At 39.5% G+C, this 24,580-nt stretch overlaps 1 protein-coding gene across 6 annotated transcripts; it reads right to left on the reverse strand.

Annotated features, from left to right (window-relative positions):
• Positions 1-2,471: 2,471 nt before the first annotated feature.
• Positions 2,472-22,640, reverse strand: LCA5 (lebercilin LCA5). Of its 6 annotated transcripts, none has more exons than XM_042823041.1 (8): positions 22,562-22,640; positions 16,888-17,269; positions 13,754-14,283; positions 12,139-12,276; positions 10,844-10,940; positions 9,623-9,768; positions 7,969-8,107; positions 2,472-6,138 (listed from the first exon to the last, which is right to left on the reverse strand). In XM_042823041.1, exons 2-8 carry the CDS (start codon positions 17,084-17,086, stop codon positions 5,336-5,338), a joined length of 2,052 nt encoding a protein of 683 aa, XP_042678975.1. In that variant the 5' UTR covers positions 17,087-17,269; positions 22,562-22,640; the 3' UTR covers positions 2,472-5,335. The 6 variants fall into 6 exon arrangements, with proteins under 6 accessions (XP_042678975.1, XP_042678955.1, XP_042678992.1 ...); XM_042823021.1 differs by lacking the exon at positions 22,562-22,640 and adding an exon at positions 22,278-22,453; XM_042823058.1 differs by lacking the exon at positions 22,562-22,640 and adding an exon at positions 22,396-22,417.
• Positions 22,641-24,580: the final 1,940 nt, after the last annotated feature.

The following is a 24,580-nucleotide window of genomic DNA, read 5'->3' on the forward strand; positions in this document are numbered from 1 at the left end:
AGCAGATGGTTCAGAAGAAAGGCTGTAAGAGCAGCTCCTGCATCAATAGCTGATAGAGACCCTGTCATAGCAATGTGCAGCTTTTCAGGTTACTGGGAACATGAGGGCAGCCTAAACCCAGGCTAAAACAAAGACTTGAGCCATTAAGGGGTGATGGTGGGCAGATGAAGACCAGGTTGGAGATCTTGGCAGCTCAAAGAAAATGACAAAGGACCAGAAGATCCTAACAACTCTCAGAGTGAGAACTGGAAGAGCACCAAGGGGCATTTCCAAACCTTCAGCAGCCCAAGCAGCGACAAGGGAAGGTCACTGCAAGGCCGTCCTAGCAGGCAAACCTCATGCTCTGCTGCTGCAAGGATCCGTGAAGGGCCAGCTGGGTATGAGTCCTGGTGCCCAGCCAGTGGACAAGGCTACTTCAACATATCCCTGTCAGTGTTTGTATGTAGTAGTACAGACGAAACCAGTTTTGAACCATCACAACCCCTTCTCATGAGGCCTTGCAAAACTACTTCATCCCACAGGTGAGAAGAGACACACAGCTGGTAGGAAGCCACAGGGCAAGGAAGGAAACCCAGAGAACAGAGGGAGTGAAGGGAGTTGAGGGAGAAGATAACTGTTGTGCTTAGGTGAAGTAACAGCCAAAACCAGAGTGAGCGAATGATGGTCAATAGGGAGGAAAGTCACAGCCATAGGAGCATGAGTTTATGAGAGTGAAAGAAGAATGAGGGTTCTGGGGCAGTGGGAAGATTCACAGAAGTGGCAGGAAAAGGTCCTTAAGACAAGGTTAGAGCAAGATGTTTCAGAAAACAGGAACCTGGAGAAAAGTCTTATAGGCTACAGGAGGGATATTGCCTTACAGTGGCAAGAAAGAGTTGAGTTAGCATTTGTGCCCTAAATACAACACTCTCATATTCAGGAACAGATGGCCACGCAGGAGGTATCTGAGGCAACTTTGTCTAAGTAGCATGGAACTGCTTTGTGCAAAGGACTTATTGAGGGAGCATTAATACCAGTGAGACATGGGAAGGATGGCAGAATCACAGAAGGACATAGGCTGGGACCTCTACAGGCCATCTGGTCCAACCTGCTGCTCAGAGTCGAGAAATAATATATGAGAGGTGAAAAATTCCCTTGTGTCTTCACAGATACAAGGTTAAACCACACCTACAAGCCAAGGCAAACCTATCCTTGGTTTTCTATGGCTGATGTTCCCCTCTGAAGGCAATGGTCATATGTTGGTGGAATGGCTTCTCTATTCTCTGCATTCTTTGCTGCAGAGCACAGTTTTTGACTATCAAAGCAAATACACACAACAGTCAGTCTGTGGCTCACTCAACACACACACACAGCAAAGACATGAACCTACATTTCAAATAAACTGGCTGGTGCTGAGCCAAGTGAGCAATACCTGTGAGAGGTATCCTAGCAACTCCCAGCAGCCAGAGGTCCTGGCTGACAGTGCACACTGATGCAATTGTTCTGCTGCTGACATCAAAGTTTTGCAGTTAATCAAAGACAGAATTCAAAACAGGAGATCATGTTAAACATGATCCAGCAAAAGAAAATCTTACAAATGAGCAAAGTCACTCAGAACATCTCTTACACTTAAAAGTTGTAGCAGGACAAGAGAAGATCGGACTTCATGAAGTCATGTAGCTCAGGGAACAAAACTTCCCCTCCTGCAGTGACTCTCCTGAAGCTGTGAATTTCTGCACTGTAGATCCTTAGTAAGTCTTGGCTTTAGAGCTCTATGTAGAATTTATTATTTTCTGGAATACTAAAGGCTCACCCTGAGGACTCTCAGTCTGTAAATATCCACAAAAGTCCCACTGATGCTCTTCTAGCCATTTGCCTCAAGGCATTTTCCTAATCAGATTTCTACTCCTAACACACCAGATGAGATATTCTTCCATAACCCCCAACAGACCTAACAGACTCTGGGCTAGCAGAATTAGAGCTTCTGTCTTAGCACCAGCAATGAACCTGAGGCTACCAGGTAGCCTAAAGCACATCCTCTCCTCATTTAGAAGCTTTATAGATTTGCAATTAACCTCTCTAGGCATGTATGCAATAGGAAAAGCAAAATTAGAAAAATAGAATTTATCAGAGTTCTAAAATAATCACTTTCTTTGATTCCTTACTTAGCATAAAGACACTGCTTTCAAGCTTTTCCCAGCTCACTATCCTTACCACTGTAGCATTCTTCAGGCTTCACTTCAGGGTTGTAGATTGTAGGAGGACTTGGGATGCCCTTCGCATCTCTTCTGCATTACAGATGCAAGATTATTGTGCCTTTCCCTATTCAAAAAGTCTTCTCGCATAAAATTTTCTTTTTTGTCTGTCAGGTGTGTTCTATTACCTGATCAAGTTCATCATGTGCTCCTCAGTGGGAGATCATTTTGCCCAGGGCAGCAACCATCTCCTATGTATTCCAATAAAACAATTTAACAAATTTTAATGATCATCTCATATTAGAACAGAGGATTTTTTTTTCCAGTGCAACAGGTTTGACAGCCTTATGATCTGAAAGTCTAACAAACAATCTATAACAGTATAAACATCAAGTTATCATCACAGATCATTGTTAGAACAGCCTACATTTGTGATCTATTTTATCCTCCAAAATGGAGTGTTCTGCAAACACTTAACCACTGCTAAAGCAACAGGCACACTACATGGATATGGAAGTCAAGATCAGAGGTAAAGAGAACTAATGTATACTGATGAACCCAATCACAATGTCTATAGACCCTTTACCTTGCAGAAGTTGCTTCCAGACAGTGGAAAACTGTTACTTCTCAACATCAGAAATCTTGCTTGTACATGTTGAGAAGGATCCAAAAATTCCACCCTCCTGCTCCCTCCAAGTCCCAAGCGCTTGATTTATACTTCTTAACTGTAATGGCATTTACGCACAAGTAACACTAAAACTGTAAACATAGCAAGAACAGACAATAAGCTGCAGAGACAGAAAGCAATGGGGGAAAACAAAAGATATACCTGTGGCACCATACCCAGCAGATTAATTTATTTTCACCTTCCTAGAGGACATACCTTTTTGTGCAAGCCAGCACAATGTTTGCTTCAGGAAAGGTCTGCTAACAGAATGTGTAAACTTAAGAGGAGGCTGATAGTACAAAGCAACTTAGAAAATATACATTTACAATTGAAATAGCAGAGCACAACAGCTCAGCATGATAATTAGAATTTGCCAGACGTTAATGGGTCACTGTGCAAACAAACCAAACAACCCTCCATACACTATGTGACTCTTAATAACCACAGCAGCTACATCATTGTTTTGTGTGCTGTAATCCTCAGCCACGGGGAACAAAAGCAAACAGCCACAGTAATATGTTCATGAACACAGCCCCGTAGTCTTGAAGGGCAGTATTCATCCACACTTAAGACAAGAAAGTTTCAAGATAAATAACCACTCGCTTGCATACACTTAACACACTTACAAGCTGACTTCTGCCTCTCAGAATGAATGTTGTATATCCCCAAACAAGTAACTGAGGAAGAATAACAGACAATTAAACTCACTCCTGGTCAGAGTGATAAACTTATATTCTAACTCACAGTAAGTAAAACAAATGAGCTGAACTCTACAATTTCATAATCAACATAATCAGGTTCACAGTGTAAGCACACAGGTGAACACGGGTTGCTTTTCACTTCAGCCTGATTAAAGAGAATGGTCCCACACACACCCAGTCTGAATCTGTGACTAATTTTCTTTCTGAATGGAAGAGCAAAGAAAGTTATTGCATGATGCAGACACCAGCCTTTTTTTTTTTTTTTTTTCTTTTCAGAAAAGCCATTGTTTCCACAGAAATCTTGATTCAAAGCATCTTGAAATCATAATAATCCCCCTCTGTATTTTTAGTATGTTTTAAATCAGGCTCATAGGGAGCATATCAGAGAAGCATTTAAAAATCTGCCACTCTAGTAAAGAATGATGACCTTCATGTAATTATCTGGAATGCCTCTGATATACTTCACTGCTTACAATTCCAATTTATATACATGCACCATGCAGTGAATGACATGACTAGCAATGTCACTACCAAACCCACTTTCATCCCCCTTCCCTGCATCAGTAACGCAATATAAAAAGTCAAAACTTTTTGTTAAAGATGATCTCCATGTACAAATTTTACTCAACTGTTTTAATAAAAGCATTTTGTTAAAAAACAACTTAGTAATGATTGGAATTTTATGTAGAAAATTCAGAAGTTACAAAAAACGGCATTACATAATAAATATAACCTGAAAATATTGGACAACCTGGACAAGTTTGTTATTAAAATCTCCAGAAAAGCTATGCAGAAAAGAGATCAGCTGCTCCTGAGTTCGTTGTATTTCTGCTGAGGTTCTTCTGAGATAACACAATTACAGTGCAGAGTATTGTCTTTCTACCTGAGGCTTTGTGCAAGTTAAGACTCTTCTATCAATTTCATGACGCTGACGTTACATACACCTTTTCCTGATACAGCTTACAGGCTCTATGAATGCCTGGGGAAGCAAATTGAAGCTCAAAAGAAATCAACCAAACTAAAAGCAGTGTATGGCGAACAGCCTACAGGTAACAAAACACTTCCTACACTGGCTAGCCAGAGATGCACATCTCCTAGCTGCCCTGAATGCCAGCACTCCCACTTAAAAGCCTGTTGCTTTCCCAGCCAGCTAACTCTGTCATAAATAATTCTCTTTTGTGAGAAGTATGGTTTTACTGATCTATTACAGATGACACATAAGTCTCAATAATCAAGAGAGTGATAGCAAGAGAAAGACTGTGTGCAAAAGCCAGCAAGAGAGCACTAAGTGTCTATGAGTGCATGCAGGTGAAGGGTGTGCATGAGTGTAAGCCTTTGTAACACCTTTCCTTCCTACAGCATCCCTACAAGCACTGCACTGACAAGCCTCTGGCACCCGAGCCACAGCTGCACAAGTCAGATGGTGCCATGTGGCAACAGGGACCATTAATCTGGAGCACAGGTAGGGCCAAGAGCATCTTCTCTGACTTAAGTGGCAAGCTAGTAGCTATCTCACCTATCAGCAAGTCCCTCAGGACAACTTCACTGTCTTACTGCCAAAATAGTGACTGTCAGATCTCCAAGGCCTGTATTTAGATGTTACTTTTTAAAACAAATTTCCTGTGTGTATGTTAGGCTGTTCTATCAGAGCACATCTTTCCTCTATACAAATATATCCATGTAAGTAAATTACTCCTTCATAAGGCTTTACATCTGAAATATCTCAAATCTGTATCTAATAAATATTATGTGAAAATATTTATTCAGTGTTTACATATGAAAAATATAAAATATGATCATTGTAAGACTACTTCTTCAATTTCATCTTCTAAAGAACCCAGGGTTTTAAAAGCTGGCTTGCTTCCAGCGTGTTGCAGACGGTGTCTGTTTAGGTTTCTTCCTTCACTGAAAAGATCGTTGTCTTCTTTTACTTTGATTTTACTGTTTTTATCAAGAAGAGTATTGCTTGATTCCCAATCTATGTCAAAAGGTGTCATATCTTTACTTTTAGGGAGGAGGATGGTACTGGCACTACTTCCAAAGAGCTGTTCCATTAAATTGGACTTCTTTTCTTTCTTACTATGGAAATCTGCATTTTCCTTCATGTTTTCTTCTAAAGAGTCAACTTTCTGATTAAGCCAACTTGGTCTCCCTGATACTTTTCCAAAGGAAGGTACGTAACTACCAAATGTTAACTCATTACTTAAATCTACAGTCCTTAAATTCCGCTGCTTCTGCCCTTGTGCTCTTATGGCATCCTCCTGGCTCTCCTCTTGGGGAAATCCATTTGTAACCTTTCCTGGAATTTCAAAGAATTGACCATTTTTTTCTTTCTTCTCCGGAGAATCAGATTTTCTCAATGTGTTTATGAACACTGTTTGGGAAGCAAGTTTCACGTTCATTACATTTTGAGTTTCTCTATCAATTTCATTCATTTTGGCAAGCAGAAATTCACTTTTTCGCCGCTCTTCCAGCATTTCAGTACTTTCTGTCTCTATTTCAGGCTTGTGTGTTTCTGTTTCCATCTTTGCTTTATCTTCTTTATCCAATAAAAAGCTGCTTTGTTTTTTCATTTTGTCACATTCTTCTTTTTCCCATTCTGTAGAAAGTTTAAACATTAGTTACAATGTCTTAGTCTTAAGCTGCCTTTAGAAGAATACTTTGAAGACAGTGCAAGCAAAAGCCATTGAGTATGCAATATGTTCTTTCATGCATAGTGTGGTATTTCCATTGTAAAAAAAAAATTATTCAAAAACTTACAACTAAATCCACTACATTCTCTGCTGAGATACAAAGGTATGCTATTAGGCCATTTTCCACATTTTAGAACATCAGGGAAATTCATTTCTGCTAATTGCCTTCTTATTTCTTGGCTTTGAAGAAAAATTAATATAACACCACTGATTTTAATAGTTCCAACTCGCACTTTGGTTTTGTTTGTCAGCACCACAGACACTGGGATATACATATTTTACTGTAAAGGGAACCAATCCTGTAGAGCTCTCAGGTAACAAAGTCACAGATAGTCATTAGTGTCTTCCAGTTGTGCATGATTTTAAACATTCTGTACCTGCTGCATAAGGCACTTTCACACAAGGGTCTCATGTGCCATTATACGAATACAACGAGAGCATCTGTGCTAATACCAAATGGCAATCTGCACAAATAAAAGGGGCATGGGAGGTGCAACAGTAATTAGACTACTAACATGTGCAAATGTTACATGTACAAGAAAAAGAAAGCTTCTAAGAATTTATCTTCTCAAAATATGTTTTGAAAATATTTTTCTAACAAGACACAATAGACATGTTAGGTCAAAGGCTGAATACAACTACTTGGCCTATTCAGCACATTGGCATTTCCTTTTGAACTCTTAATTCAAACTGCTGATTGATGTTTTCACAAAGTTCCATGCTATCTACAGTACTTCTGATCAAGCTTACAGAAATAACTCCAACAGTTCAGTTTATATGTATTTTCAATCACACTGCATTTGAAAATATCACAACAAGTAAAGTAGCTACCTTCCCATATGCAAGGTGGGGAAAATATCAGCTTATACAATAGCAAAACATGGCCAGAATCATCTTAGGCAGGTAACAGAGCAAATCCTTGGCCTGCTTAAGTTGTGCAACAATGTGAGTGGAAATAGGGGAATTTATGTAGGATTTAGTTAAAAGCAGCTGCAGTTTTTTAGATTTCTTCCTTGTCACCTACATTAACTGCTTCTGTTAACTATAATCATTGAAAGAGCATTTTAAACAACAGCATGTGGTTTGTCTATAAAAATCTTATAAATGTAAGCCATAACTATGTTTTGAAAGCCAAATGGATAAAGAAAAAGCAACATTAAGATGTAAGGATGAAAACTGATATTTCTTAAATAGCCACACTAAATGATTCACACAAGTAAGAAGATAAATTACTATCTTCAATGATATGGTTGGACTGGATGATCTTGTAGGTCTTTTCCAACCTTGCTGTTTCTGTGATTCTGTGATATAAGTGAAGTAAGTATTAAAAAAAGAGGCCTTATTAAGGACAGCAGATTTGTGCTATAGACAGTAGTTTGCTACTGTTACCTTCATAACATCTAGCAAATCAGAGATAATTCAGCATTTATTTGCTATGTCATCCTTGTTTTGTAAAGCAAAATCTCTCAGACTTCAGTGTTTTTTGCTGCTCTATACTTAATCACGTCTGAGTACAGGATTCAGATTACTCTATTTTTCCATTTTTCTTTCTGATCTCTTTGCATAACATAACTGAAAATAATTTTCCACTGTAGTGATCTCTGCAAAATCATTTTGCTCTTCTCACACAAAAAAAACAACCCAAAAAACAACAACAACAAAAAACAACCTAGCAGTCTCACTTGCTTAGTATTCTATGTTGCATTTTCCAGCTTTCAGCTGCCTATTTTTCTTACCATCACGTAGCTTTTGAAACCTCTCCTCTGAAGTCTGCAGTTCCTGAACACATTTCAGTTTCTCTTCCTTTTCTCTGTCTTGCTCTTGTTTTAGCAGGTCTGCTTGCTCTTTCCATTCCTTGTTTTGAGGCTCTTTTTCCTGAAACAAATTGATACAATAACCAACTGATGCAGAAAAATAATCAAACAAATAATATCATACGATCTTCTATTTCATTCTGAAATTATGTTCTGTACTGCTAATCATAAAAATGAGCAAGACATCAAAGCCAAACCAACTCTGACAACTCAAGGATTTGACCTTATTATCTTAGCACCTTCAACATTCGTCTGAAGCAAAACTAACAACCGATTCTTTTCAGTATTACTCATTTCAGGAACACTGCTGCTTCAATGTCTGTCATAAAATAAAATTGTCATTCTGTTAGAATAGTTTTCTTGAAAATTCAGTAATTGACCTTAATAGAAGCCAGACCCCACTGCATTTTTGTTTTAGCAAATAAGCTAGTTACCACAGCCTGACTTCTTACTGAAGTGACTAGGTTGTCGATTCAGACAGTTTCACAATGGTACTTGAAGTTATGGAGTATCAAGTAACCAACAGTGAAAGAGAAAGGTTTGTTCCTGGGTTAAAAATCAGCTAATAAGTAGATATGCTCACATTTAAAGGGAAATACACCTGAACTGATATTAAGTCAGCAGTAAAAAATCACTAACATAAAAGCAAGGAAGAGAAAGGCAGCCTAATCCAACAAGTGGATGCTAATCTTGAGCCTTGTGCTTATTTCTCTAAGAAAGTGTATTTTACTTTATATAGGAGTTTATTTTACTCTAAAATAAGTGAAACAGACCCAACTTTACTTAAAGCAACAACTGGATTCCACAAGCTCTGCTTGTACCTCCTGTGTGGTTATGGAACTCACACACTGAAGTGCTGGAAAACACATGCATTAAACTACATCCATAATCACAGAAAAGATTCTGGGATAGAACACATGAAGGAAGGAGCCAACCATGAAAATACTTCAGTGCATCAGATTCGTACCAGAACCTGTCTAATTTTACCTTGCAAATCTCTAATTCTAGCCTGAAATAAAAGCGTTAGGAATACTTCTAATTGTACCATGATTACAGGAAACAGGAAAAAAAAAAAACAGCAACAAAAAATCCAACCACATTCACAAAGCTGGATAAATGACAAAAGAAATACCAGTATCTGACAATAAGAGGAAGCATTAGATTTATGGGTTGTGAAATAAATTTGCAAACTACAAGAAGCCATAATTAAGATCAAAACAAAAAGAAAGACAAAGCAGCCAGCACTGTTAATACAGACTGCTCAAGTAAGCTTTAGAAATAAAGAAAAACAAAATGAAGGCTTGAAAGCTTCAAAGAAATGGCAGTGGCAGAAAAAGAAGCAGGTAGAAATAGTGGCTATCAGTAAGATACAGAATAGGGTGAACTGTCACAAAAAAATGGCGCACAATATTTCTGGAAGGGCAGAGCTTCTCTTAAAGACCAGAATGTTGTCTAAATTGCATTTTCTGTATACTTATATATTTTTCCTAAAAAGCAAGCTGTGCATTCAATAATCAATCTGACAGGTGAATTATGGGGAGCAAGCCTCAAATATTTTCTTTTAAATGGAACTCACTATTCTGGAAAGAATCCTCTCTTTCTTATCTACTGCATCATCACAGACAAATTCTGATTCTGGAGGAAGTTCTACAGATGAGAAGCATCCATTGGTCTGCACTCCTTTCGTGAGCTGTGCTCCTTTTTTGATATTTTGGTTGCTGGCTGTAGAAAATAAAAACAAAACATATCTGCACTTTAAAATATCCCACTGTGTAACTACCCTGATTTTGAAGTATTTGCAAGTATGGAAGTGGAAAGTTTTGACAAATTTCATATAACTGTTTCCAGCCTCTGTTACATGCTAAATAAAATAATAATAATAAAAAAAAAAAAAAAAAGCTACTTATAAAATCACAGCATACTGAATTAAAAAAACTAGCCACAAAATATCTATTTTCATCTTCTTGCTTGTCACTGAATTCAATGAATTCATACTCAGAGAAGTAAACTCATTAAGTTAAAATATACCTGTTCGTATCTTAAAAGCACATAAACTTATTTCTATTAAATAACATATTTTAATACCTGAACTCAAAAATGGATTAATAGTAGAATACCTACACTGAAACTAGATAGATAGATAAATACTAAAGTGCTCGAAATGTTGGCATTAGCTATTTAAAACAGTGCCAGAAATTCCTTCTTCTGACAGATTCCACTGATCTACCAAAGACTGTCTGATACACACACACACACACACACACACACACACAAATGTATACTGATGCTTGTAGCATAAGGCTCATGGCTTCCTTGTCGCTCCAGAAGAAAATCACCACAGTGATGCTTTTGGAAGATGATGCTGTGGGACATATGTATTCTGATGCAAAATGTACCGCAGCCAATCTGACAACATTAATTTGAAGTGGGGAAATTATAAATAAAAAGTGTTCCCAAAATACAGCAGTGACATTTTGTATTTTCAGTCTGCAGTTCACTGTCATGCAGACACCTACGATCTACTAGAAATTTTACTGAACAATCTTCTGGTCCTCCTTCATATATGCAATACAAAACATTAACGCCACGGAGGAAATTTGAGGTTCTGGTTCTGCTACAGTTACAGGAAAGTCATCCTGTGCCCTTCTTTTGTAATGACTGCTGTGTAGAAAGCAGTGCACAAAAATTAAGACTTCTCAGATGAGCAGTGCTAGGGTCAGCACGATACACACACCCGGTAAAGTTGAACGTCAAAGCAGTGGTACTACATTTTTGCCTTTTCTACTCTATTTGTTACCTTTCTTTCTTTGAATAACATCCATCCCTTTCCTCGGTGATACCTTCAGCATACGATTAGCATATATATTTTTGGCATCAAGTTCTCTTTCTTTTTCCTGTTAAGGAAAGAGATGTAGCAGGAGTTAGTAATGTTTCAAGCACTGGCAGTAAATTAAAATAAAAAATACACATTGCAAATGGAATTTAAGTAAGGGCATCAACAGTTCTGTCCAACTTTCAAGGAGAACAATCACGTTACTAACTTCTCTTATGCTCAAAAATTCAAACAGAACTCTACTCCTAAATCTCATTAGCAAAATGCTCTGGAAAAAAACAAATGTTAGAGCTCTGCAGCAAAAATTAAAGTAAATGCCAGTGCTTCCATAAACTTGAAAAGGGGTTGTGATGTACATATAGATTGCACAAGAAAAATTTCTGTATTGTAGAGTTAAACATTTCAAGGTTACTTGTCACAGGCTGCGTTAATACCATGGAGCAGTGTTTCACGGTATCATACAGTAAAAAGCATATTCTCCTTGTTATATTTATTAGCTAAAATACAGAAATGAATTACCAGCAAATTACCAGAAGCCATCTGACAATGAAAATATTTTCAGAACATCAAACTCTCCACTAACAAATCGTGTTTAAAACATTCACTGTTAACAAGCAGATTTTTGGATCACTAGCGCTGCGTGCTCAACAACTGGTAAGGCAACAAACTGCTGCATCCTCATTATATAAGAAAGTTTCAAACATGGTGTTTCCTTACAAAGGCATTTTCTTTGTAAAGGCAAATTGATATTTGAGTAGAACGCAGTGCTTTCTGAGTCACAATTTTACAGCAAAATTCAGAATTTTCGCAACCCAACTGAAAGCGAAATAAAACTGCACAAATTTAGTAATGTATGGAGATCTCACAGCTAATCTTTACACAAGCCTACTGAAATCCAAGAACACAACATGGTGCATGGTAACACAAATGGCTGTACACAGCTGCAGATCTGGTTTAAAACAAGTCTAACTTTCAGTAAATCTTGGAGTTTAATAACCATTCTTGGCCATGTACTTGATCTTGCTTTTCTTAACTAGTGCTAACAGTAATAGTAACATGGAAACACTGCAGCTCAAAATTGGCTGAAGGGTCAGAGCACAGAATTTTTCAATTTGAAACAGGAAAAGAACTCCCCTGATATAATCAAGTACATTATCAGAAAGTGCATCCACTGCTAAAATATGTAAACTTGATGACAGGTTCTTCCAAAGATAAAACACCAGAACATAGGTACCAGCTTGCACTGCTTCACAACTTACCTTCAGCTTCTGATTCAGTTGAAGAAGCTCTTCTTGGAGAGCTCTATTTTTGTCTTGAGCTTCAAGCACCTTTTTCTTCTTCAATTGTAATTCTCGCTGAAAACTGCTACCACTTAGTTCCAGATTTTTCTCCAGATCCTTCAATTAAAACAACAAAATAATACTTTTTAGTAACCAAGAATACCTTTTTTTTTTTAACAGTCAATGTGGTTAAAAAAATAACAATAAACAAACATCTTGGATTCAAAGCTCAACTCTGCCACTACTATAACACCAAATACATTCAAACCCTAATCCTAATGCTTATGGGGGCAGACACAAGTGCTGTGTCTGCACTTGCAGGTGCTGCTGCTCATCTTTCTGGAGCAGTGAGAGGCAATCTGGGGACATAACAGTACCCACTAGCCAAGGTTCTTGAAACAGGCAGAGAACACACCTATATACCTCTAGTAAAATCTTGACCTGATGGTTTAGAAATGAGACACCTCCTGAAGAGGAAGAAGACAGGAAATAATTAAAATCTACTCGAGAGAAATTTGTGATTGTTGTTTTGTTTGCATACCCTCACCTCTCAACAGCTGTTTTAAGTGAACCTGTGATGATGAGAAAGAAAAAAGCAGACAAAAAGATTCTCCCTTGAAGGACACAACTTATTTTCATATATTCTATTACTACTACAAATACTGAGATACCCAATCATGAAACTCCAGGTGCCAGATGGTGACACTACAGGGTGATTTGAGAGGTGTAGCCATTTCTATTGGAGGGATATTCCTATTATTTTGGAGCTTATTTCATGAAAGCTTACTTTCCAGTTTAACCCTTCAGATTTTTGATATCTGTTATCACCATAATATAACTTACAATTAAGTACTGACACTTACAATTATGATGAGTGTAATTTCAGCTAAACATGGTACTGCATATAACTACCAAACATTGCTAATACAATATTTTTTTTAAATGAGTTTTTAAAACATACCTTTAAATATTTTTGCAAATAAAACTAAAACATATTGGAGCTTATTTTGCTATCTAAAAAAGCTTTCTTCAGCTCAGCTCTCAGATGTACAGAATTGGGAACCAAAAACAAACCCACTACATGAATGAAATTCATAAGATTCAAGAATACATATACATATTCTTTAAAAATATATACATGTATCTTATTTATATTTTTTATTATATGTATACACTTTTTCAAAAAAAAGAATTGGAGTACTTGGTTCTCTGAATATCCTGTAAATGTTTAAGAAATGCTTCCTCTTCAGAAGGAATTAGACTGCATAAAGTTACATTATGGTTGCTTGCATTTTTGAAACATCATTCCTACTTCTAGAAACATTGAAAAGCACAACTCCACTGCATTGACACCCACACGTAACATTTAATTTGTAAACAGCAATTTGAAAGCATGACTTCTGAGTATACAACTACATAATCCCTTCAGGAATAATTTTTGCTCATAAATAGCATCAAGTAAGAGAAAGACTTTTCTACTTGCTCCACCACAATGGAAAAAACAAAAACAAAACCCAAGAAAACCAGAAGCCAAACTAATACATGAAAGTCACTTAAGAAATATCTGAGCAAATATTTCAAAAGCTCATCTCACCTTAATTCTTTTTTCACTCTCCTCTAGTCTGCTCTCTGCATAGGCTAGTTTCTTAGCCAGGTCATCTCTTTCAGCAAGGTGCTTATCTGCAGACAGCTTTTTCAGTTTCTGCAAGACAGTTTTTGTTCGGTACAGTTCATCTTCTGAATCTTTTAGCCTTCTCTCAGTGGCACGTTCCCTCTCTTGAGATTTTCGTAGGCGCTCCCTTAATATTCTAATCTCATTGTTGTGTTGAGCAATGAGCTGAGAAATTTCATTCTCTGTATCTTCAAACTTATTCAAGGCTTTCTCCTGCCTGTGCTGAAGCCTCTTCAGGGCTCTGTTTTCCTTCTGCAGCTCATCTAGTTTGATATGGAGTTCAGTCAGTTCATTTCGGAGCTCATTGATTTTCAGCAGCCTAGCAGAAAGGACTCTCTTTGTAACAAGATCTATCTCTTTTGCAGGAGAATCCCTAGTGAGGCTTTGAGAACGGAAACCCCACCGTGTCCCTCTTTTGCTTGGTGCATATTTGGAACCCAACTTCTTTGTGGCTAAGAGGAGCAATAAAAAGCACGTTTGTTACAAGACAATGCAGTTTGTGGATTCAGACATCCTTCTTAGAATGAAGTTCTGCCTGAAACAATTCTACAATATTTAGCAGAGACTGCAGCCTTCAAATCAGAAAATAAAAAGCATACACGTAACAGCATTATGCTTCTTTCCGTAGACATAGAAAAAGGATGTCTGTGACTTACTGAAAGAGGCAATAGCTGCAGACATCAACATGGAAGTATTGCAAAGTAATCATCTATAAACTGTATCAGAAATAACAGACATTTTATTAATATTTGATTACGTTTATTAGCTTGCTTAAGATAGAAATACTGTACTCTTATGCATGCAGTACTATCAAGGGCTTTTAAAATTGCAACAATTAGCTGAGAGCCAGCTAGTTATGTATTATGCAAGATGTAATTTTCTCAGACAAATCCAACAGTGTTTTCAAATCCACGCTGACAGATAAAACTGTAATTTTAAAGGGTCAAAAAAGCCTACAAAGCAAAATCATAAATCCTACAAAAATTCAGTTATCCCTTGAATAACTTATTCCTGTATCACAAGTTATTTTCCACAGAGTACCCTTATTTGATTACTAGTATCCATCACTTACATTTTTATTTGCTGTTATTTTATTACCATCACTGCAGATAAAAACTAAGCATCGGTGTTTCTATCTTATTTGTCAGGCAACGCTGAGAAGAATAAAGCACATTACACACCAAAAATACATCTTAAAACAACTGGACAGACAGACAGCTTAGTGGGAGAAATATTCTGAGCACCAGTTTATGCAATTTAGAGACTTGAAAACCGGTATATAGAGATAATGCAGTTATGCACACACACGGTGGGTATGACAGCAAGCCTTTCCTTCCCTTTAATGCTCACCATGCTTCTATTCTACAGACAACGTTTTTCAGCAAAAATAACAACTTTAAAGAAAACAGGAAAGAAAAAGTTTTCTTTCCCCCCCCTACATGACTAATACTTATGTAGCATTCAGATATGATAAGATTAACTAATACAGGTACTGCAGGAATCACATCTTTCCTTCTGAGAAGGAAGCACACTCCCATGAACCTCACAGTCTAGCCTTTAAACCCCTACATGAATTTCTCCAGATTAAGAGCAGAACAGAAAATTCCAATACCAAGTCTGCACTTTCAACCACAAAATTAAGCTGGGGAAGAGTGCATTTGAAGAACAACACTACATTCACCATGCCTTCATGTAATAATTGTATTCAATTTTAGCTGCACCGAAGACCAACTCATTTCTTTGCCCACTCCAAACCAAACAACTGTGGAACTGCAGTTTTTGTTTCTCAGGCACCCAACCTACAAATGCAATGCCACTTCCGAACATAGAGAAGTTCAACAAAATGCCAGGATCTGAAGAGACTCTCCCTGGAAAACTTTGCCATCAAGGATTTGCCAATGAAACAGACTGCTAAAGAAAGGCAAGATACGCTTTCACTTCACCAGAAGACGCATGCAACTATTTAGAACAACCTGTCAAAATGTGGCAGAGAAGCTTCATAACCCTACTTCAGCCTGAAGCTGGACAAATCATTCTCCTGTTTTTTGCAGGGATGTTTGCTTTCCCCACAGTCTCAATCAACAAATCAGCTCATGTACAGCAGCTCATGAGGTGTGTGTGAGGGAACTCAGAGTGCAGCTGTATTTTACCCCTCAAAAAGGGTCTATAAAAACACTCCTGAATTTCCACTCCACAGGCACCTAAACTTCCACCAAACATTTTTTTCTGTCTTGAAACATTGCTGATTGTTTTTTTGGTTTGTTTTGTAATGACACCATATCATACAGGAAAGCTCAGACAAGTACACAGCAGAAGGATCTTCTTTTTTTATACACTGTGTAGTATTGCCTTGTCTTGGGTCTTCTTGGGCTTGTTCAGCCTGGAGAAAAGAAGGCTGCAGGATGACCTGACTGCTGCCTTTCAATACCTAAAGGGAGCCTACAAAGAGGAGGGGAGCCAACTCTTTGAAAGGGTAGATAACTGCAGGACAAGGGGAAATGGTTTTAAGTTGAGGGAGGGGAGATTTAGGTTGGATGTCAGGGGGAAGTTCTTTACAGAGAGAGTGGTGAGGTGCTGGAACAGGCTGCCCAGAGAGGTTGTGGATGCTCTGTCTCTGGAGGTGTTCAAGGCCAGATTGGATGGGCCCTGGGCAGCCTGGTCTGGTATTAAATGTGGAGGTTGGTGGCCCTGCATGTGGCAGGGGGGTTGGAGATTCATGATCCTTGAGGTCCCTTCCAACCCTGGCCATTCTGAGATTCCTGTCAAAGATTCAAATAGAACAACAGCAAGATGCAACCAAAGGCAGGTTCAAGAGGTGCACTTTCCTGTCAAAAGAAGCATGAATAATTCTGAAAGCCCCCCCAAAATATCTCCCTTTTACAGCAGCTGGTTAATTTCATTTTTCAACTGAACAGTTAACAGCCTACCTGCCACCTGCAGTATAATTCACACAAATGTTATTAGTAGATTCTTAGAACAGTACATTCACCACTTTTATTCCAACTTTCAAAGACTCTTTGGAGCAGTTACAAAGAACAGTTTCTATGTGTACCTACCTTGGTAGTGCACAAGACTGTCTGAAGCTCTTGTTTTGTGATCTCGCTTTTCATGGCTTGTCGATGGATAGCTTAGAGTAGGCGACCGGTCAGATGAATGGGATGCATTATCTTCATCTGAATAATAAGAGTCACTATTTCTGTCCTCATCCGATCTTCTGTCTTGCTCAGAATCTGGGCTCCTTACCCTTTCTCCCATCTTTTAGATTTAGCAGCTTCCAGATTCTTCTCAAAGACTGTTCATTTTGACACAAAGGACCTTTTAATATTCACAGCAGCAGAAGCTGGATTTATTCTTTGTGTTTATCATCTTCATCTCCAAAGCATGAGATCTTTGTAGTTCAGCTCAGCAAAGAGAAGTTATCATTCCAAATGCATTTTTCTGTAACAACAGAGAGAGAGAAAAAAAAAAGCGAGAATGGTTTTGCTGTTAAGAAAGGTAAAAGAACTGCAAAATTACTCAGAATTCCTATAACCTTATGATGAATAGCTACATTAGCCTTATTATTTATATTAAATGGGACAGATGTCACTCTAGGAATGGAGCTAGTACCACACTCAACAGTTTGAGGCAATTCATTGCCTAAAGATTATCAGAAAATTACTATAGCTGAATCTAGAATAAGAAATTATTTCCAGACCAGAGAGCAGATAAGCCTCTGGAAAATAAAGCAAGTGAAAGCCTGAAGCTATTCAGGAAGCTAACATAAACATGCTGAAAAACTTTCTAGCCCAAGAAATTGACAACTTATTCCTATGACTAGAACTGAAATGGTATTTGCAGATTTAGACTAAGCATTCCATATCTCAACTTCTCACACTCTGATGATATTAAATGAAATGGTTGATTTAAAAATAAAAAATAAAAAAAAAAAATGGATCCAAAGCTTGTTCTATCCTTAATGACCACTGAGATCCTACCTGTGTTAGTGTGCTCCTTGCCTTGGGAAGTACTCTTGTATGCTTCCAGAACTGGTAAAAGCACATAAATTTGTGTCACATGCTTTACATGTTAATGCATGTACAGTCTTTTAAACGTTTATTTTTAAAGTAACTGATAGAGAGACCACCCTGCTGGTATACGGTAAGCATTACTTGTTTTACACCTAGCATATGGTAAACATTACCAGGTGTAAAAAGGGAATGACTGCTTCTGCAGATTGCCTTTTGATGTAAACTGAAAAGTCTAATCTCTATGTAAAAATCACCTTTTGCATTTTTCAGACACTGAGAACATCGAAGCAAATACATTGAAAGCTTTCCTTGCCTTTCTCACTCAAAACTGAATCTTCTCACCTGTGCATGACGTATTGGACTGACTAAACTCAGCCTCCTGTACCTTCCACCTCTCTTCCCACAGTTCTCAAGTTTATTTCTCCACCTATTTCCCATCTTTCCAAACTCAAGATATCAAGCCTCTAATGGGTGAATAAACAGTACTCACACCAGAGCCCAGCACTCCTGCCTGTAGAATGACATAACCATTTAGAAACAAGATAGGAGCTCAAGTAAACTACACACAAAAAAATTGAGCTGCTCTCAATCAGATGCCCTGCAGTGTAGAAGAGATATGACATACCTGTAAATGAGCTGCAAAATTTTCACCATATTATATCACTTTACTATCCCTTCTGTTCCCCTCTATATGTGAAGAACTGCATAGCCAAGCAGAACAGAAACATCAGCTGCCAAGACAGTTTTCATCACAAATTCAAGCTTTCCAGCCCACTACATTGTTAGCACACACAACTCTGCCTCCAGTGACAAAGATGGATTTGCCCTCATAATCTGTATGGCAGGAATTAAGAGAAATAAATATTCTAACAGATTTCTAAACTGAGAAGCTGCTGGGAAATAATTACTGAATTATTACTGAATTATTTGGAAGAGACTGTTTTCCTTTACTTGGGGAGTAACTTCCTAATATAATGCTTTTTGAAGACCTAAGTATTTTTAAAGAGGTCGAAATAAATCAGATGCCTGAAACTTATGTCAGAGAGTATTCTGATGAAAACAGAAAGAAGATGAGCAATGCTTGAGATCACTTGCCCTAGAGATTCCTTAATGTGTGCTGGAAGGAGTCAGCTGTAGTGAACACATGAATGATCAGCAATGACTATTTTCTTTTGCTTTGAATTTGTGAAGCTATCAAAGGTATTTCAGAAGTGTACACCTAACTATAATTGTATTTCCTCCTTTGTGAAGATAACAAAGATTTCACAAGTATTAATGAGTGTAAGACTAAGATCACGTAAGACGTTTGAACTTATGAGAACACAACCATACTCCCAAGCAGCTCTGCTCCTCAATCCTGGTCTCACAGAATTTGTTACCTCACTTCTTGATTCCAAACTGAAACACAGACACAGCTTTGGCAACATCCTGTTCTTTACAGGATACACAGGTAAGACTGCTTTATGTCTGCCTCCACAAGATAGAATCCCGGGTGATAAAAATAGAAAATAAGATATATGCCAATGTTAGAATAGTAAAATAACATAAAATCTAAAGATAATGCTCTACAGGGCTGTAACAGGCATCAAACTACTTCAGTCACCCTGACTGTAATGACATAAAAACTGTAATTGTGTATGCAGCCTATAGCAAACGTGGCGTTGTCACTGTTTGCAAGAAGCCACAGGCTTTATTTTCAGCTATCAGAATGGGGCCACAGGACTTGTCAGACAATGTCTGGACTCATCTTGGATGCCTGAAGCTTTATTTGTTTAGCTGCAAGAAAATTAGCTAACCACCACGGAACTTATCTAACTAGTTTTTGCTTAGCTTTGTACAGCTGTGTACTCTAACACCTACAATTTGATTTATAACCAACAGATAGCAATAAGCAGTAGTTATTGTGTGCAGAGCAAACAGTCTGTGAGCCTTGGAAAAATAGAGCATGGAGGGTCACAGGCATGGGATGACTGTAGGGGCCTTAAAGTACACAGGGCAACAGGGGGGCCCTGCACTATAATAGCTAACTAGTGGTCAATTAATTATTGCTCACCAGGTGACACAGCCACGGGAGATGGGTAAAATCAGTTCTATAAGTAATGACACATAGAACAAAGGACAAGTTCTCAACATGTGTAAAATGCACCGTATGTATAAATTCAGTGATGACAGAGCCATCAAGTGCTGGGGAAAGAATAAGGTGAGCAGTGTGTTAACAAGCATAAAAGCAATCCCAGGTGGACACATGACAAGGAAGAAAAACCATCAGCACACTCTCCCTCCTTCCAAGAGAGGATGTGGGATGCTGACCTCCCCTCCCCCCCCCCAGCCCAGACAAAGCCCTTCAGGTCCCAGAGGAAGAGTCAGTCGGTGAAGAAAGTCTGGTGTCAGAGGTTGTACCTCTATCACTGTAACTGTGCACAACCTGAACTGTGTTAATATCTGGACTAGTACTAAGCCTTTGATAGGGCCATTAAGATTTTAATTAGATTAACAACCAGTTCTCAGCTCTAGGTCTAACACATGTTCCCTTTTTTGCTCACAGCAATAGGCTGAACGAAACAATCTGGTAGGAAGTCAAGCAGCACAGTCTGCCCTGGAGTGCTGAGCTGGGCACCCTGGTGCCAAAGGCACCACATCCACAGCTGTTAACATCAGCACACCTAACCTCTGTAGCAGTAGTAACTTCTCTGTTGGGCATCTATCTTCAATGGTGTGTGCCTAGCCAAGGTACGCCTTACTTTTGTCTGCCATTAGGACACTGGAGGATAGAAAGGAATCTCTGTGCACGATTATTTTTTTCTTGAGAAGAAAGCATATATAAACCAAAACAAGTGGTACTGCATTTTGGGAAAAATGTAAGTGTCTGCGATTCAATTATCTAGATGTCTAATTATATATATAAAACAAGAACATTCACTTTCACTTACTAACTTAAAGATGATCAGTCAGTAATTTTATAGCCCCACAAGTACTCACTGAGTAGGCAATAACCTTTTGGAAGAATGCCTTTCACAGCGGTATTTAAAACAGAAAAATAGTATTGTGAAATAACATGTAAAAATTTATCCACTTCTGTACTGGATGCTCCCTCTGAAGAATATTTTCACAGAATACAAAATCATAGAATTGTTTTAGTTGGAAGGGACCCTTAAAGACTACGTGGTCCAACTGCCCTGCAATGAACAGACACCTACAGCTACATCAGGTTGCTCAGAGCCTCATCAAGCCTGGCCCTGAGTGTCTTCAAGGATGGGGCATCCACCTCTCCTAGCAACCTGTGTCAGGCATTACTTTGATATATAGCGAAGAACACTAATTTCTGGTGCTCTCTGGATTTTCTCTGGAAAATGAGGAAAAAAAAATAATCATCAGACTGAAAATAAATTGGAACAGTGTAACCAATGGAAACTCCCTTGAGGAATCCCCAAAAATACTTTCAAAGCTTCAATTCATTTTCACTTTTATAAATTGATAATATCATCACATTTTCCATACAAAACAGGAAACCTCAATCTGTCAAGCTTTGCCAGATGCCATTTGCCACTAAATTTACAATGCAATTTGATTAACATTAAAAAAAAAAACGCAGATTTTATCTTCAGAGCAAATGAATCACTAGAATAGGCATTTGGATTTTAATTCAGTTGGTTTAACGATTACTCAATTAAGAAATTATTTGGTTCATTGACTTTTCAACTGCTACCAGCTAGGTTGAGTTATCATAAAAATAACCAAAACTTGCTTGAGTTAAATCCATGAAGACATTGGTTTTGTCCCAGTACATCTAATGATGCAAGGAGGGAAATGTTGTGAGTTACTGGGGAAAAAAAAAGCCTTAAACAATAAAAGGAACACAGCAACAAATCAAAGCAGAACACCCTGTCAAAGAGAGCAGAAACCCCACAAACACTTTTAGAAGCTGAACGCATCGGGATCCGACCAACATAGAATCCATGAGGTAAGTCTAGGACTTGTACAACTTCAGAAAGCTCTGTTCCCAGAATTTCACGCTTGTTTGTTTCAGCAACGATCTGTTGCTACTGATTACATATTTTGCCTTGAAACACATAGTGGAAAGAAAAAGAGAGAGCCCAACCCAAACGCCTCGGCACGCTGTCGGGCTGCGGGTCACTGCGGAGCAATGGACAGGGAAGCACTGCACAAGGCACAGCACAACTCCAGGGATGGCACGGGGCTGCCTGCCATCGCTCATAAGCACGCAGAAAGCAGGTTACGGGGAAAAATAAATAGAAGAGAGAAAGAGAGAGAGAACGACTCGGAAGCTCTTCCTGCCTTTACCGCACACGCGGGGCTCGGCTCCGCAGCGCAACGGCCCCCGGCCTCAGCGCCGTCCTGACGGCACACGGCGCAGGCGTTGACCCGTGGCGGCACGGAAGAAAGCAAGAAAGCAGCGTCCGCACAGAAACGCCCACCTGAGTGATCGGAATGCCGAACGTCCGAGCGAATCGCCGCCAAATAAGGCGGCCTCCCTGCTCCTCCCCCAACGCCGCAGCTCTGCCAGAGCCCGTTAAGGAACGCACCGAGCGTTACCTCAGGCCAACGCTTTCCAGTGGCAGCTCCTCACGCCGCGGGGGAGCGCTGCCATCTCCCGCCCTCCTCGGCTGCTGCTACTGCTCGGCCGCCCCCGCTTATCCAGCTCGGGCCCGCGGCCTCGAGGGCTCGGCCCTCCTCTCAACCCGGCCCTGCTCTCCCTCACCTGCAGGCCGGGCCCGCCGCCCTGGGCCCCGCTCCCCCGCAGGGCCCGGCCTGTGCAGTGGACGCGGCGCCGTTGCCACGCTACTCTTAAAGGAGCCGCGGCGGCTCTTGGGGGCTATTGACAGCGGCTGCCCCAGCAACGGGGCGCGAAGGGAGGCGGCCTCTCCTTGTCAGCTATTGGCTGTCCGTGCTGTCAGTTTAACGGCTCTGGCCCCTAGTTGGTGTTAGTGGAAATCGACTGCTGCTCCTATTGGATTGAAGCTAAATTTCGGCTGCTTGAGTGGCTTAGCCACTGCAAGGGGGGGCGGGACGAGGGATGGGCGTCGTGGGTAGCGCCGTATGCGTCGATTCCGTCCTGCGGTGCCATAGCGGCGCCTGAAGGCGGCGGGAGCCCCGCGGGCCCCGCGTCGGGCCCGAGACCCTGCCCCTGCGCCGCCATCTTGTTTGGTGGGGGGAGGTCCTGTTATGGAGGGAGGCGTGGAGTGCAGGGTCAGGAGGTGGTGCTGGGGGTTCCTGAGGAGAGGGGCGCCCTGCCGGGTCTCGTCGCTGTCCGCTGTGCCGCCTGCGGCTTGCTGGTGTTATTCTGAGCTGCTTTGAGATGACCTTTAACAGTCAATGTACGCAATCAGTCTCCTTACTGGGGAAAGAGAAACAAATAGCAGACCTTACCTCATTTAACTTAATGATGGTATCTGTTACGGTAACCCAGCGATGAAAATGGCGTAAGAATCCAGATAGAATAAAATAGAACATTTTGTATGAAGGTTGTAGGAAAAAAAAAAAAAAAAAGATTGTGGATGAATGAAAAAGATTCTCAAAACTGACTTACTCATGTTGATTGTACACAAGAACTCTTAATATGCACTACTGCATTTCTTGAAAATGCAGCTTAATGAACGGGCAGGGATGCAGCTGGTAACATATTGGGAGAAAGTCCAGTAAAAGAGATGGAGACATGTTTGCAAAAGCACCAAAGCACTCGGGAGGCGCAGACCTGGCACAGAGTCTCCCAAGCTCAGTAGAGCTTTTGGTTTTTTGACACCGGAATCACAGATAGCGGGCAAGCCAGAAAGCAACAAACGGTCTTAATTTCCTAATTTTGATTATCTTCCTCATTGCACTTACTATTTTTGCTATATTTGCACAGCTATTATGAAGTCGATTGGGAAAACAATAAAAACTACTGTGGATCATTTTTTAAATTCAGCCTCCCGTGGCTTTGTATAGCTCACCCTTGTGCTAAACAGCTAAAGCATATAATTCATCACAGCAACGCTGGCAGAGATTCATTCCTGTCCTTCAAAAGGATCCAGGGAAACGCAGAATAACAAAGACAGAATAATTTTATTGCTTGCAACTGGAGGAAATGTATTGCCTGTATCTGGCAGCAGGCCAGGCCAGAGTCTGAAATGCTGTTACTGCTCTAAATGGGATGAAAGAGATTCATAATCCATCTCCATGCCTACTCTAGCTAAGAAAATTATAAGCAGAGAAAGCAATTAAAAAAAAAAAAAAAGAAGAACAAGAAAAGAAAAAAAAAAACCTCCAAAGAAATATTGAAGATTTTTTTTGTGTGTTAATAATTCATAGTCTAATTATCATGACTAACCCTTTGGGCTTGGTTAATAACTAAGTAATCATTAGTTATTGAATGTAAATAATAAAGGAATTGAATTTAGGCATTATATATCTTCAGTACCTGTACTGAACACAGGATTTTTGTTCAGAACAATCTAATCAGGCTTCTCCATCAGCTGCTCCAGCCAAAATAATGTTAACATTCCTAAATCAGCTGCTGAACTGAAGTGAACCCAGATATTGTGCACTAGTGGCATAGGGATTAATCAAGGGATGTTTTGAATCCATTAATCTAAAACCTACAAATACTGCGTTCTCTACACTGCACGGTACGGTAAAGATAAATAGTATGACATTTTGGATTCCCTTGGATGAGACAAGCATGTGAATCACCTGAGCAGAAAGTAATGTTTTGCAGTTTTCTTCTGTCTTTGCAAAGCCA

The sequence above is a fragment of the Centrocercus urophasianus genome, unplaced genomic scaffold (genome assembly GCF_019232065.1).
Source record: "Centrocercus urophasianus isolate 14NV4802_14NV808 unplaced genomic scaffold, USGS_Curo_1.0 seq_10, whole genome shotgun sequence".
In the NCBI taxonomy this organism is placed as follows: domain Eukaryota; kingdom Metazoa; phylum Chordata; class Aves; order Galliformes; family Phasianidae; genus Centrocercus; species Centrocercus urophasianus.

What these genes read in the sequence shown, in the direction of transcription:
- LCA5 (XM_042823041.1), bottom strand. Translation starts at nt 17,086, where the DNA reads ATGGGAGAAAGGGTAAGGAGCCCAGATTCTGAGCAAGACAGAAGATCG. An exon ending in AACTGAATCAGAAGCTGAAG is followed by an intron (nt 10,941 to 12,138) that starts GTAAGTTGTGAA and finishes TTTCCTTAACAG; the next exon opens with GAAAAAGAAAGAGAACTTGA. An exon ending in GTTTCAAAAGCTACGTGATG is followed by an intron (nt 6,139 to 7,968) that starts GTAAGAAAAATA and finishes AACTTTCTACAG; the next exon opens with AATGGGAAAAAGAAGAATGT.